The sequence below is a fragment of the Cygnus olor genome, chromosome 3 (genome assembly GCF_009769625.2).
Source record: "Cygnus olor isolate bCygOlo1 chromosome 3, bCygOlo1.pri.v2, whole genome shotgun sequence".
NCBI classification, from domain to species: Eukaryota; Metazoa; Chordata; class Aves; order Anseriformes; family Anatidae; genus Cygnus; species Cygnus olor.
In genome coordinates this window covers 8,166,432-8,180,456 of record NC_049171.1, presented here as the reverse complement: position 1 = coordinate 8,180,456, position 14,025 = coordinate 8,166,432, and the positions used below count along the sequence as shown (strand labels likewise).

General features: G+C 44.1%; 1 protein-coding gene across 14 annotated transcripts in view; it reads left to right on the top strand.

Moving 5' to 3' along the window:
• Positions 1–14,025, top strand: part of KLHL29 (kelch like family member 29) — a 391,073-nt gene that overhangs the window by 87,354 nt on the left and 289,694 nt on the right. For 5 of the 14 annotated variants that reach the window (XM_040553902.1, XM_040553901.1, XM_040553899.1 and 2 more), the window contains one exon: positions 7,889–8,142. The exons of 7 other annotated variants lie outside the window; for them this stretch is intronic. In XM_040553902.1, coding sequence (XP_040409836.1) covers positions 8,125–8,142 — 18 coding nt within the window. In that variant the 5' untranslated portion in view covers positions 7,889–8,124. Of the gene's footprint in view, positions 1–7,884; positions 8,143–14,025 lie in introns of all 14 variants that reach the window. 2 more of the 14 variants (XM_040553905.1, XM_040553904.1) reach the window with 1 other exon arrangement.

Genomic DNA, 14,025 nt, shown 5'->3' with positions numbered 1-14,025 from the left:
TCTCGAGGCTGCAAAAATAAGAATGTCTGTGTCACTTCTGAAATACCTTCTCGCAGTGTAGAGGTGAGGCAGTCATCTTTTTCTTGCTGTTTGGATAAGCTCACAAATTACAGACGGAAGAAGAATAGTTTTAAGTGGGTTTGTTCCTCAGTTCCAGTTTTGGAAAAGACAAAGCTTTGAAGATGATTGCTGGGTTACCTGAGCTGTGAGGTCTTGTTTGTCCTGGATCCCTCCTTCAATGTGTCTTTGCCTCCCTGAAACAATTGTGAAGGTGAGAAATGCACGTGTAGGACCGCTGCCTCAGGCTGCCTGTGCTGCCCCATACTATGCCTGCCAAATCCAGGAGCAGGCTGTGCTTTTCTCTCCCCTTGCTCACAGAAGTCAGGGTAAAAAGGGTCTATGCAGAGCAATGCACTTGATTTCTTGCTAAAGAAAGCCTGCTTACTGAAATGGTTTTATATATATATATATGTGTGTATATATGTATGTATGTATATATATAAAATATAAATACATGAGCATTTTAAATTGAATTTTGCTGGCCATTTGCAGGAAGGTCTAGGGGTTTATTCAGGGTAGAAATTCCTCTCCAGATGTATCATGCAGAAAGAGGCTCTGTTCTTGCATGGGAAAATCTCAAGCCCAAGCTATGGTCAGTGCGAGCATTGCTTCTCCAGCAGGCATAGGTGGCTTGGCTGGAACAGTCGTTGCTGTTTTCTTGGCCCACGGGCTTTTATTAACTCAGTAGCAGAAAAAACTTGTCAAATGGAGTTGTATTAGTCACTGTTTCGAGGATGGGTTCGGGGAAGGGTGGGGACAGAGGCGAAGGCAACATAAACAGATTCTTTAACTGGGCGTGATGGGGAGGTATTAAGACCTCCAAGTCCCATTCTCTCCCCCTGATCATTAACTATATTGTGTTATGAGTGAGCTATTTGAAGTAATTCGCATGCCATTGAAATTCTAGTCACACATGCATAAGGTTTCTCTAAACTTTTAATGTACTAGGCTCCAGTTACATGTGGTGTTGGGCTCTGCACACTAAATATGGTTATTTCAGTAATTGATTCTAAAGGGATAGGTGTGAGATGGATTGATATATTTAGCCCCTAAATTGTATGTAGAAATTGGCAAAAGTCATCTGCATTTATTTCAGTATTCAAACACAGTTTCATTCATTTATTTTTTAAGTCAAGGGAAATGGGCGTTTAAAAAAATCCCACCAACAACAGAAGACAGCACAAAACTATACTGGGAATTTAATGTACAAGTGAGGAAATTAAAAGTTCCTGCAATAAATGCAACTCTCTCATATTACAGGTATACTGCAACATAAATTTCTCAGCCACTACAACAATATTGAATTCTGCATATGTGCAGGATGGTTGACATAGAGTGGTTATGAGAATTACAGCCTTGTTTTTCCTAGCTAGTTCATTTAAATTCTCAGCCTTAATGTTCTGTTAACCTTCCATTTTCTTGCTAATCTGCTTTAGGAAAATAAACAAAGTACAAACCCTAAGTATCTTGCAACTCAAAGTGATGTATACCTGGAGGGAGAGAGATAACATTAGATTACAGCAATTTTTTTGTGGCTTTGTCAGTGTCAAATCCTTGACCACTGTTAATGTTAAAACATTCCGTGTCTTTGTGGAAGCGATGGATGGAGCCTTTGCATCTTGTCTCCACAAGACTGGGAGAATGAGGCAGAAGACAGCTGCTCAATTTGCAGAGTCTGTAAAACCTTTTTCTGTGTCCTGCACAGGTGAGCTCAGCTTTTGGGGATGCTGGAAGCGAGGAGGGGGTAGGAGAACCCATGTGCGTGGGGAAAAGTGGATCCATTGTACCTCTTGAGAGGCAGGATCTATGGAGGGACCACACTGTCCCACCAGCTTTTCAGGTGCTTTCCAAGTCTGCATCCTCACTGTCGATGCATTCCCCTCTTATTAACTGAACAAGTGCTGGGGTTGCTATTCTGCAGTGCAATACCCATGGAGATGGGTCGTGCAGCATTTTCATAATGTGGTATTGGCTCAAAGCAAGACATTAAGACTTCTGATGCCCCCTTTTTTCCCAGAGTAACGCGTACTGCTCTGAATACTGCTGCAGGAAATTTTGGTGCATCTCTTACGGGCATATGTCTGGAGTTAACACTTCAGTGAGTTGTACAATTTCCATGTTGCATAAAAAAAATCTGCACACAAAACTGATGATGTCTGGAGTCACTTCTGAATGCTGGTCAGCTTTTGTGTGGCATTGAGCTGTGAGAGCTGAAAGCTAAGAAAGAGAAAGTTGTAGAAGCAGCCACTACAAACTTAGAGACCATTGGGAGATTGGAAATTGATTTAGCAAAATAAATCTTTGTTAGATTTCATATGAAATGAAATACCGGTCCCTTTTCTAAATCTCTTGTGGTTAAACACTTCTATCATGTCCTCACCACCTGCTGGAAATCCAACACAAAAACAAGAATAACCAAATCTTAAGTTGTAGCAGCTGAACCTGCTTCAAATAAATAGCAAAAGCTATTGTTTACGATAAGTGTTATCTGATTGCTGGCAGAACCTGTATTTATTGCTTTTGTGTATTACAGTCTCTTGTAATTTGGACAGCTAAAAATTGTATTCATTTTTCCATTGTACAGAGGTTTGTAAGTAGACAGACATCCGTAATTACACTTAGTGGGATTGGAAAGCATATAAAACAAAATAAAATTGCTTCGTTTTAATCTGAAGTAACGTCACGTCAAACTTTCCACTTCTTTACATATCTTGGAGCAAATATCTTTCTCATTCTTTGAGTAACATTGGAGGACGTTTAGGGACTATCACCAGGGTATGCTGTGCAGACTGTTCTCATGTACTTGATGTTTTGAAATGTTTGCACTGAAAGTCAAACACGGGGTGCTTATTGTACAGGTGATCATGAAGGAAAGCTCTGAAGGGCAGACTGCCCAAGTGTCAATGAATATCTGGAGCGAATCTTCCATTTCAGTCCAGTAATTGGGTCTTTCTCCCCCTCTGATTTAAAAATAATAAAACAAGCCACGTGCAAATGGCTCTTTCAATTCTTTTTTTTCCATGTCCTATCACTCCTCTTTAGAACTCATTCTTTTCATTCCACACATGGAAAAAGAACAAAAAAACAAATGTCTCTAAAACCCCAAATGGCCACTGTAAAGTTGCAACTTGGATATATTCCTCGGGATATTTTGGGTGTTCTTGGCTTCACGTCTTTATTTTTTCACAGTTCATAACACACTAACCTTTTCTCTGGAGGCAGAGGGATATGCATATATTATTTACACCTTTTGTTTTTTGTCAAATAATATCACACTTCGTGCTTTCAGAGCTCTTGACAACCCGGTCTTCCTAGCAGTCCCAAGAGTTAAGAACAGGCAAGTGTGATCCACCACAAACAGGCTTGAATTTGATATTAAGTGAACCTCACTGCTCTTCTCTTCTGACTTTGTGTCATGGTGATGCTGGCCAACACTGGGAGACCACGACGTTCCTTTTGGCTGCCTCAGTTGTCTGTGTTTGTACCATCTAGATTCGCTAAAGTGAGACCATGAAAACTTGATGTTACTCAGTGAGAACTATCCGAGGGGGAAAAAAATTTTAGGGACATGGTTTAGTAGGTGATATTGGTGGTAGGAGGATGGTTGGACCAGACAATCTTGGAGGACTTTTCCAACCTTTATGATTCTATGAAAGTTACTTATGAAAAGAGGGGATTCCTCCATGATTATCTGTCAAAGCTGTGCCTGTACTGGGGAGGTCAGGATGTGTGTGTTTGGTGAGGTAGGACCTGTAGGACCTAGTCTTGGTGTGGGAGCTTGGTGGACAGTCCCAAGGGCAGCACCTTTGCACTCTGCAAAAGCAGGGGAGGGAAGGGGAGGATCAGTTTTGAAAAGAGCATTTTAGGAGCATGCCAAAAGCACTTCTCCGCTTTTGAATCAAAAGCAGCAGAGGGTAGACCCTGGGAAAGTAAATTTTCCTCCTCAGACTTTCATGACCCAAATTCCTTTTAACACAGCATACTTCATCACACTATAAACTTTGGACCATTGTGATTGCTTCTCTTAAAGAGTGAGATTTTTATGGAACTTAATCTGAGCATTCAATGTTGTAGAGAATATATGTATGTCACAATTTGAATATCAGATCTGTGAAGTGTCTTTTTTCTAGTAATCATTCCTCAAACCCATGCTTGTAGTAACACAAATTGTATTTGATAGAATCATGATTCTGGGCCAAACAAAATGCTCAAAAGGAGCAGGTTGGCTGGGATGCTTACTACCAGCCTGTTTAATGTCTTTCGAAGTTGCTACTCCTTCTCTTCCGGCTAAAACTAATGGTCTAGGATAGATGTGTGGTACGATGATGGTAACTGCCCTCAACTGGAGGGAATTCACTTCACAAATGCTTATGCAGCTTGTCGTGCCATAAAAATGAAATGGTATTTGGTGGATAGGATTAAAAAAAAAAAGACTGACTTCTCAGGTAAATGACAGGTAAGTCAAGAACTGTAAGATCACAAGGCACCGTGTAGATCCAGTTCTCTGCAAGGGCAGGCAGCTGTCTGACAGGTGCAGTCCACAGATACCATAAATATCTGCTCTGTATCCCTCACTCCATACCACGAGCTGCTCAATGTATATGCTCTGGGAGGACATGAAGACTAAAAGCTGAAGTAGAGCATGTGTAGGGAAAGAGAAGGAGCCATCGTGGGCACTGCTGGGTCTTAAGCTTCCTGTAATAGCCAGGAGCTGATCAGAGGTCCCCTGGTTGACCTGAGATGGACCTTCTATATGCTGCTTTATTATTATTTATTGATTGTCCTGTAAAGAGCTGAAGAGCAGGCTGCTACCTTGGCTCTTCTCCTTTATTTTCAATATTAAGGAAAGATACGTATTTTTCTTTCCAGTTGAAATTAGGATCCTTGCATGATTTCTATTGTCCCTCTGCTTTGAAAGGCTAGATTGGAAAAGTCATTTAAAAACCCATGCGAAGTCACACTGGCTAAAAAAGCTCTTCCACTGTTGGTGTGCTGCAGGTCTTCTGCATCTGCATTTCTGTCTGGTCTGTGTACCTGACCTGCAGGGGTCATTCGGTTTTGAGTGTATCACCATGCAGGCATGGTCACCACTGGCAGCTCTCTGTGTCAGGCTGTACCAGTAATTTCAGGAGTAAACATTTGAAAGGCAGATATAGATGTAAAGACCCGTGAAGGAGACTTTAATTTCCTCTTTCTGAAAACATGTCATCATTCCCATTTCACAGATAAGGGAATGTGTCTGTAGGAAACAAAACCATCTATTTAATTGTGTTACTGTTGGGAGCGCTGTTTGGAAATGTTGGCCATTTGTGACATGTTTTGGAGACCAAAGGATTTGAAATACAAACTGCTGTCAGCAACTCCAGAAAGCTTTTCTGTGTTGCACAATCCAGTTGGCTCAGACTGGGAGATCTCTCTACTGAGACTGCTGTCAAGCTGGTGGGTGATGCGCGGGCTGGACTCAGGGGCTGGTGAGCAGTCACTGGAGGCCACATTTCATATCTAGACACCTGTAAAAACACACAGAAATGGTCCTGGGATCTTAGGAGGCTTGTTTGACCACACCTTGATTAAGACTACTGTTTTAATACATTTCCATTATATGTGTCCTACAGCCCCAATCTTCAAGATGACAAGACAAAAGGCTCACCAACTATGTGGTTGCTACTATTAAAATAACAATAATAAAACATTTTACTGCCGGGTTGGCTGAAATTTGGAAAACACGAACATGTATAAGCTACGGTGGGGTTAGCCACCGGTTTGTGTGGCATGCCTAGACTCTCCTTGCCTGCCACATGGAGAGATTTAGGCTTCTTGGAATGAGATGCAAACAGCTAGCATACATAACGTGCAGCTGCCTTCTGCTGGCTGATAGAAAATTATAGCATTAAATATAGCATTAAATCTACTTTTCCTGTTTTCCCACCAGCTCAAAGCTCCAGGGATTCGCATCTATCCATTCCTAAACCCTATTTTAGGACCTCCTCCCAAAGGCAGGCTCCCTGTTCCTCTGCCCAAAAATCAGAACTGGCACACGATTTTCTTTTTTCCTATTGTTAAAAACGCTGCCACAAGCTGAAGTGAAAAAGCTGGCAGATGGCTTGATGGGTAAGCACTCAGTTCATACACATAGATATTCAGGTAAAACTCGGAGGCAGCTGTGGTGTTTGGCAGTTGAGGGAAGTTCAGAGAAGTGGTGCCTGTCAGGGTTCTATTCGTGTTGCAGCTGTAGGCTCCAGAGGCTCCTTCCTTACTGTTTGAAGCGCTCACAAAACACCACAAGTGACAGAGAAGTCGTGGAAAGGATGGGCTGAGTGAGGTGCTGATGTGCCGGGGTATGTGGAGAGAAGCTCCTAGGGGTTCAGGCCAGGAGGGCCCCGAGTCTCGGCTGTGTCCTGCTCCCGGGGCGCATTGCCAGGGTTCAAGATCAGCCCTTTGGATGTTTTTCATGATCTGTAGCAAAGTTTTCCCTAGGCCCGTCTGTTTTTCCCTTTTGTATGGGACTCTGCTTCCTTGCCTGAGGAACAGTTGCAGACATCTATTTCCCTCATCCTTTCTGAGCCCTTTTCTAAGCTTCCTTCCCTCCACAAGTCTTTGATATATTCCCTTCCCTTCCTGATCTGAAGACTGGTAAGCACAGCAGGTGAGGAGCGTTAGTGCTGCATCTGCTGCTAATTGGGCTCACAGGCTTATTCAGATAGCTCTGGCAAGCGCAGTACCAAGTTAATCAGGAGCCGGCGCTTGTAGGAGAATGTTCATATTATGTAGGGTAAGCAGAGGGATTTGCATGCCAGCTTTGAAAACCGGAGCTTACCAAAATGAAGCTGGCTGTGGCTTTCAGCAGTTGGCCTCCCTATGGCCCCGTGCCCCCGGGGGTCTCGGTGCTTCTCCTCATGTGTGCCCTGCAGCAGGCCGGGGGGCAGAGCTGCTGGCCCCAGCTTGGAGATGACAACTGGGAGCCTGGTATTCAGGGAGGTGGTCACACAGTGCCTTGTATTCAGCAGCAGTGCTGGCTTAAGCACATTCCTGGCTGTTTTATTCCTCCTTGTGTCCTGCCAGGAGAGAGGGAGCTGTGTGGCGAATGCAGGCCGAGCCTGTCTGGCACCACCAACCTGCTTCCTCCACCTGCTTTCCCAGCCTTGCTCCAGCCCCTGTGCCACCACAGGCTTCCCCTACTCTTATCCAATTGATTGTGGCTCCTTTAAGCTGTCCAGGGCAAAATAACCCCCCCCTCCCCACCCCCCAAAAAATACAACGAGAAACTTGCTTTTAACATCTTTCTGCTCAGCAGGGTGGTTTGCAGCGCAGTGCCTGTGGACTGGCAGGGCCGCGCAGGTGTGGAGGCTGTGCATGGCAGGCAGAGGGAAGGCAAGAACTTCTTAGGCTGAGTTTGCTTTTGAAGCCAAGGTATCCACTAACTACAGCTTCAGTGTTTTTGCCTAAGGTCATGCAAGAACGCTTGGCAAGAGCAAAGCACTGAAGTGGGTCTCCCCAGATCCAGGTTACCACTCTAACCCCAGGACTGTTTTTCTTCCAGCACTTGAAAATGGTCTGAAGCTCCCATGAGGTACTTTGTGAGAGCTTTTTAGGCAAAGATTTAGCTCTAAAAAAGCACGACTGTTTGCTTTGTAAGAGGAAGCTCTTGTTCCTGTTTCCTTTCTGATGTATCCCTTCTGTTCTTGGCTTGCTAACTTGATGATATCACTCCCCATGCATTGGGCGAAAGCTGTTTTCCCTCTATTCAAAGAGCCAGGAGGAGCAGCTGCTGCACTGACTCTAATCTCTTGTTCTTCCCACACTCCCGTGGCATGCCAATGGGAGCTAGGACCAAGGAGGCGCGTGGAGAATGCAGATGAAAAAGTGAATTTGCTGTGTCATCCTTGAGTCTCGCAAGCCAAGAAGTGGTTCGCTGGCGTTTATTCAGGAGGAATCCAGAGTTTGTTCAGCATATCCTGGGAATTGCTGATAACTGGGTATGGAGCGCTCCCAGGCTTTTTGTCAACCACCTGCAGCAGAGGAGATGGAAGTTCTTGCTACCTGGTGACTTCCCTGTGCCACAGTATGGGCAATGAGCTCTTGGTACATTCTACCTTCTGCCACGTAGGATGCCCATATTGTAGGCATCGATATGACAGCACCTTTTTGGTTGCTTGCCCATACTCGAAAAGCTGCATCAGTAATTCATTTCCCATGCCTCCCTTACAGGCAGGTTCTTCAGTCAGGTCCTCTGACCCTCCCGCTTCTAGAGGACCATCTTCTGTGATTAGCTGCTGAGCTGTGTGTATGGAGACACTCAAATGTGTCCCCCCTTTATACGTCCTTTTCCGATGATGTTATCTCTCGTTCTTTTTAAAAATAGAGTAATTGCTTCTGCGCTCTCCACAGCTCAGTCGTGCAGGTGCCTGGGTACATTATCCCATGCATACATCTAGTATTCACTCCAGCAGTCTTCCATAATTGACAATTAATTTGAGAATCTTTTTCCATGCTGTTCTTTCACCTTGAGTGCTGGGCGTACTGGATCTCTGCCACCTCGTATTTCTTGGATAAAGTCACCGTGGCTTCTTGTCTTACGATGTCTGACTCTGAGCCAGTGCAACTTGTTGAAAAAAGCTGCTAAACGCAGTATGCATTGCAGATTTGTTTGGAAAAGCAGAGTGGTTGTTGGAGAACGGTCTGTAAAACAAAGAGAAAGTCAAAAATCTTGATCTATCCAGAGAAATTTCAGGGGAAGGTATTTACCAAACAACACAATTAGTCAATGCCTTTGTCATAACCATTGCATTCTTCGTTCTTTCATTGTATGAAGAGGGGATGATATAAATCATTTTTCTGGGATGCCTTATGTCCATCCCATTCAAATGTATGAAATTCCACTGCAGTGGTGCTTTGATTTCTAACCTTTAAAAGTTATGAGCTGTGACAGAGAAAATTATAAACTCCCATTTGTTTTGTGTGCTTGTGTGGGAAAATTCTGTCTCAATCCAAGCACCATGCAGCCTACAGTGTCTTAAACTGATTTATGGAGCCTTTTCCTTGATTTGCTTGCAGCTGGTATGTGTAAGTCCAAATTCAGTTAGCACACCTGCAGTAAATCAACAATATATAAATGTTTCCTAACTTGGGAGAAAATCCATTAGTGGTTGAATTAAACCCTTTAAAGACTCTTATTTCCTGAGCGTTAGACTACTATAAGTTTTATGTGTGATTTTAACACATTCTGAAGTGTTAGGCTAACTACAAAGAGCCACTGAGTATGTAGGTGACAGTTGTTAATGTATTTTAAGAACAGTGAGCTTCTAATAAAAAAAAAAAAAGGGGGCTCTGTCATGTAAATGTTGATGTATCAACTCTAATGAGGGGTTATAAAGCAGGAAGAAGTTGGTGACTAGGTACGTTTTGTTGGTTTGGTAGCCTAAGGGACTGTCTCTGCCTTTGTAATGCCACTTAGGTGGTAGTTTCGGTAGGGCAAAGGAAATGAGAAATGAGCCTGTATTTCTTAATAACTGTTCCTCTCCTTTATCTTCTTCTTCCCTTCTTCCCTTTGCAGTCCAAGGGATCGGAGCCAGGACTGAGGGCTGCCCTAGCACCCTCCCTCTGTTTCTCCAGCCACAAGCAGTGAGGATGCTGCAGTCTGAATTACCGAGAGCTTGAGCGTGTCCCAGCTCAGCAGAAGGGCTTGGAGCCCTGGCGGTGGTGGGGGCTGGCTTTTCACACCAGTAAATCGGGCCAGGCACTTGGTGCCCCGTTAGATCTGCCATCTAAGCTGCTCATTTGAGCATTTCCATTGCACTGAGATGAGCCAGAGCTTAAACAGTTCAAGCAGAGTAATTCTTTGGTAACCCATGTAATTTCACTGGCGTGCTGTTGACCATAGGGATGCTGCTCGCATGAACCAGTAGGCAGTGGCAAAATTTGGAGGCCTGTCTTACAGTTTTGTCTTCCTTCTGCTCCTGTAATTCCCTCTCTCTCTCCTTCCCTCTTGCACCTCCCAAAATACATTTCAGCCAGCGGATCTGAGCGGTACAGAGAAGTAAACAAGTTGCATCACTACACTAAATTGGTTTCTCTCCCCTTTCCTCCTCAAAAGCACAGAAGGGAATAGAAAAGGAAGATTAGTTGTGTCAGAGCTCCATCCCGGTGCCGCTACCGTGCCATGTATTGCTCAGAGCCGAGCATGTATACTTTGTCTAGGATAAATAACAGTGAAACTCTGTCTCAATTTTCTCTGCAGTTTCTCCCACTTGCATTCATTTTAAAATTTCATTTCTCACTCATTACTGTGAGGCCTGCCGTTCAGTGCCCAAGGGAGTCAGGTAAAACATTTTTATTTACTTTTGGTAAATTTTTTTCTGGTTCTACTTTTAACTTCCTCTCTTCTTCAAGTTTTTATGTTTTGTTTTGTTCTGCAGTGACTTTACGGGGGGTGGAGAGGGACTGACATTTATGCCATGTGTGAAAATCCTTCAAACATAAATCTATCTCCTTCAGTGTTAGATTTCTGGCTAATTCTTTCCCTATAAGGTCATCTTGTTTTGCGCTCGCTGTTTCTGCCACTGGTTATATCCTTGATCTCAAAAACATTTACATGGAGCACAGAGCACTGGCAGTTAAGGAAATTTCTGAAATCTGGATTGGATTATTTAGAGTATTATTAGATAGTGGATTATGGATTATTAGGCAATTTATGAGTACTAGTCTAGCTACATTTTTGCAGTCCAAAGGCCTTGGCAGCCCCAGTGATTTAAATACTTTCACCTTTTTTTCTGTGTATTCATTCTCCCCGCAGCCAAAGCAGGCTGCCTTTTCAGTTGTGCTGATGCTGTAGTTTGAGGGGCCTGCCATGAATCAGATTATCAAGTGGTGTGGGCTAAAAATAATCCTTCAGCATAGGGAGGGAGGGAGGAGGCTTCTTCTACCTGCCTCAGTTCACCGCTTTGCAGGATAACCCCACGGATGGTTGCAGCAGCTCAACCCAAGGGATAACATGGTGATGTGCAAGGCTGGCAACAAGATGCGAGAGGTTGGGGAGAGGTAGGAACTCTGTAAACAGGCTTTCTGCCAGGAATTCTGGCTTTTAACTGGGCAGTTGGGTTCCAATGCATCTTGCTGCAATGTTTTTCAGGTGTTGTCACTATGCATTTCTACAGTGATTTCTGCTCTTGGCAGCTACTGCACCGAGTGCCTGCGCTCCTTGGGTGATGTGTTAATGGGAGCCCACCTCTGCTAGCAGCTGCCGTGGCTGTTAAGGCAGGGACACGTCCTATTCAGTTGATCTGCGAATAGTAACCTTTGCAGAAGGGCAGAGCAATAACGTATTAAACCACAGCCACTAAATCTGCAAGAACATCTGTCAAAACACTCAAATATAAAAGGCAACGCAACATAAAAGGCAGCGTAAGCTTCCTCTTCTGGAGTGTTACTCAAAAGGGACATCAGCTAATCAAGAATTTACACAGTGACTTCCAAATCAACGACTAAATTACTCCTGGGGTGAGGGCGGTAAGTAAGCATTTCCCTACCAGCACGACAGATAAGTGAGGGCGAGTTTGCAGAAGCAGCTCAAGACACCAAGATGCTCTCTGACTTTCTGTAAGGGGAGAACGATGGGCAAGCCCGGTGTAGGTCAGCAGACCACTAGGCTGTCTGAATGCTCTTAAAGGGCAAAGTTCAATCAGCTTTCACTCCAAAGAGCATTATCGGTATATAACACTAATCCTATGTAACGGTACTTGAGCCTGACACAGGTACCGTGAAGTAGATTTTGTTGACGAGTTTAGCAAAGATATTAAGATGCTGTCAACGTAGACAGGCCAAAGTACTTCCTTAAATCATCCTACTCTTCTGACTCATGGCATTGTATCTTTGCCCCAGGAGGTTACCAATAGTTAACATTCAATCAACTCTGTAATATTAAAATTACCGCCCAGTTATTTTTGATCTTGTTGACTTTTTAGCGTCTGGTTTTGGCATTTGTGGTTTTTGGTTTGGGGTTTTTGTTTTGTTGGGGTTTTTTGGAGGTGTATTTTTGGTTTGGGTTGGGTTTTTTGTTTGTTTTGTGTGGGTTTTTTTTTTTGGCTGTTTGTTTTTTTGTGACCTTTATCCCTTGAACTTGAAAGTGTTCTGCCTGGCCAGTCGAGTGCTCGTGTCCCTGTGCGCTGTGCCAAACTCAGTTGTAGGGGACGGCACAGCGCATATTCAAATAGGACGCGGCCAGATTGCAGCTCTTGCAGCCTCTGCAGTATCATTTTGTTTTAATTTTGAAGCACGTGGTTGAGGCAGGAGGGGTTTCATCTTAAAATATTCACAGATACTCCGATGCACAGTAGGGTTGCAGTGGAGATTTCCTTATCTTTTCCTTTTGAAGGGAAGAAATGGAAAGAATTCTGCGGGTCACTCAAATCTTCGCTCAGAAAACAGCGGATTTATTGCGGCTGGAGACATCCTGCTGATTGGCTTTCTGGGAAGGAGAATGCCCAAAGTTCCTATTCATGCATGACAGTCCTTTTTGTTTGTTTGTTTTCCCCCCTTTTTTTTTTTCCTGCCCTTTATATTGCATTACCACGCTCTTGCCCCCCACCCCTCCCCAGCTGAGCGTGTCTCTCCAGCCCTGCCTGCTGTGCTGCTTTTCCCCCGCTGTGCCACTCTTGTGTGCAGTGGCAGCGGCAAAGCAAAATCGACTGAAACGCTGATCTCCGAAGCACACTGGCACACAGTGCTTTAGAGATTAGGATTTTAGTGCATTATACTCGGCTGCTAGCAGAGCAGAGCGCTGTGACAGGGAAACACAATGCTGGAGCCAGGGGTTCTGACTTGGAGTTTTAGCCCTGCTCCCTGTGGGCAAAGCAGCTCCTCGCTTCTCCTCCTGCGGAGCGTTTTGGTGAGCAAGGAGAGGCTCGGGTTTACTGAGCAGATGAAGAGGGATATCCAGGGGGAGGCTGAGAGCCTTTTCATCTAAATCACATATATTATTAAGACAAAAAATTCTCACTAACAAAAAGTAAAAAAGTTTTTATGGTAAGATTTTTCTGCCCTATTCTTGTATGCACATCCTCAGTCTTTCTCTCCCTTTGCTATATTTAGCATTTTATTTTCCCAGAAGCTAAGGAAGATAGATTTTTGCTCTTGCTCCCTAAGAGTTGCAGTCACAAGTTACTGCCTTAGCAGTTTGCTCTAGATCCTCCTCTCTTTTTTGAGGTTCTTAGGTGGTGCCGGCATTTTGCAAACGTACGGTAACTAAAATCAGGCTTGCCACTTGTCCAGCTTCCAACGAGCCTGCCTGGGTCTGGCTGCACACTTGCCAGTTGCCACCAGAGCTGCTGCCTGGTTAGTTAGTTCCTGCAGCCCGTTCTCCAAGGTGGACCACAAGGGTTTTTTTGTGCTTCAAAGAAGGCAATGCTAATTAGTGCCCTCATCTAGTATCTGCTCTTCACTGATTTGGAAAGGATCATTACTTAACGACACCAAGTCATTTAAAAAACTCGGTAACCTCTAATATCTTTATCAAACATCAGATAATCACACATTTCTCGGTGTATAGTTTTTCCATTGGCTTAAGGCCACTTAGTTATATAAATATTAACACTTTCTACTACTGGGCTTAAATCACATTTAAAAGTGGCTCCTACTCTATATTCAGAAGGGAAGGAAATAATATCAGGTACCAGAATAAATTCTCTCTTCCGGAACAATGAAATATTTCTCCGGCACAGGCTGAGGTTTGTGCTGCATGCAGATGTCGGTGAGCATCTGTCTCTCCCTAGGTCTTGCTCTGTTCAGCAGCAGTTGCTGCTCCTTTCCTTCTGCATCTCCTTTCTCCTCTTCCTCAGCACCACACTTGGTTCCTCTTCCCGCTCTGTTTGGGTGTAACTTTGTCCACGGGTGCCAGTTTCCCTCCCAGCTCTCTGCTGGTTTCCACTATATCATTTCTCCCCTGTTGTCTTCTGGTTTTACTCTTTGGCC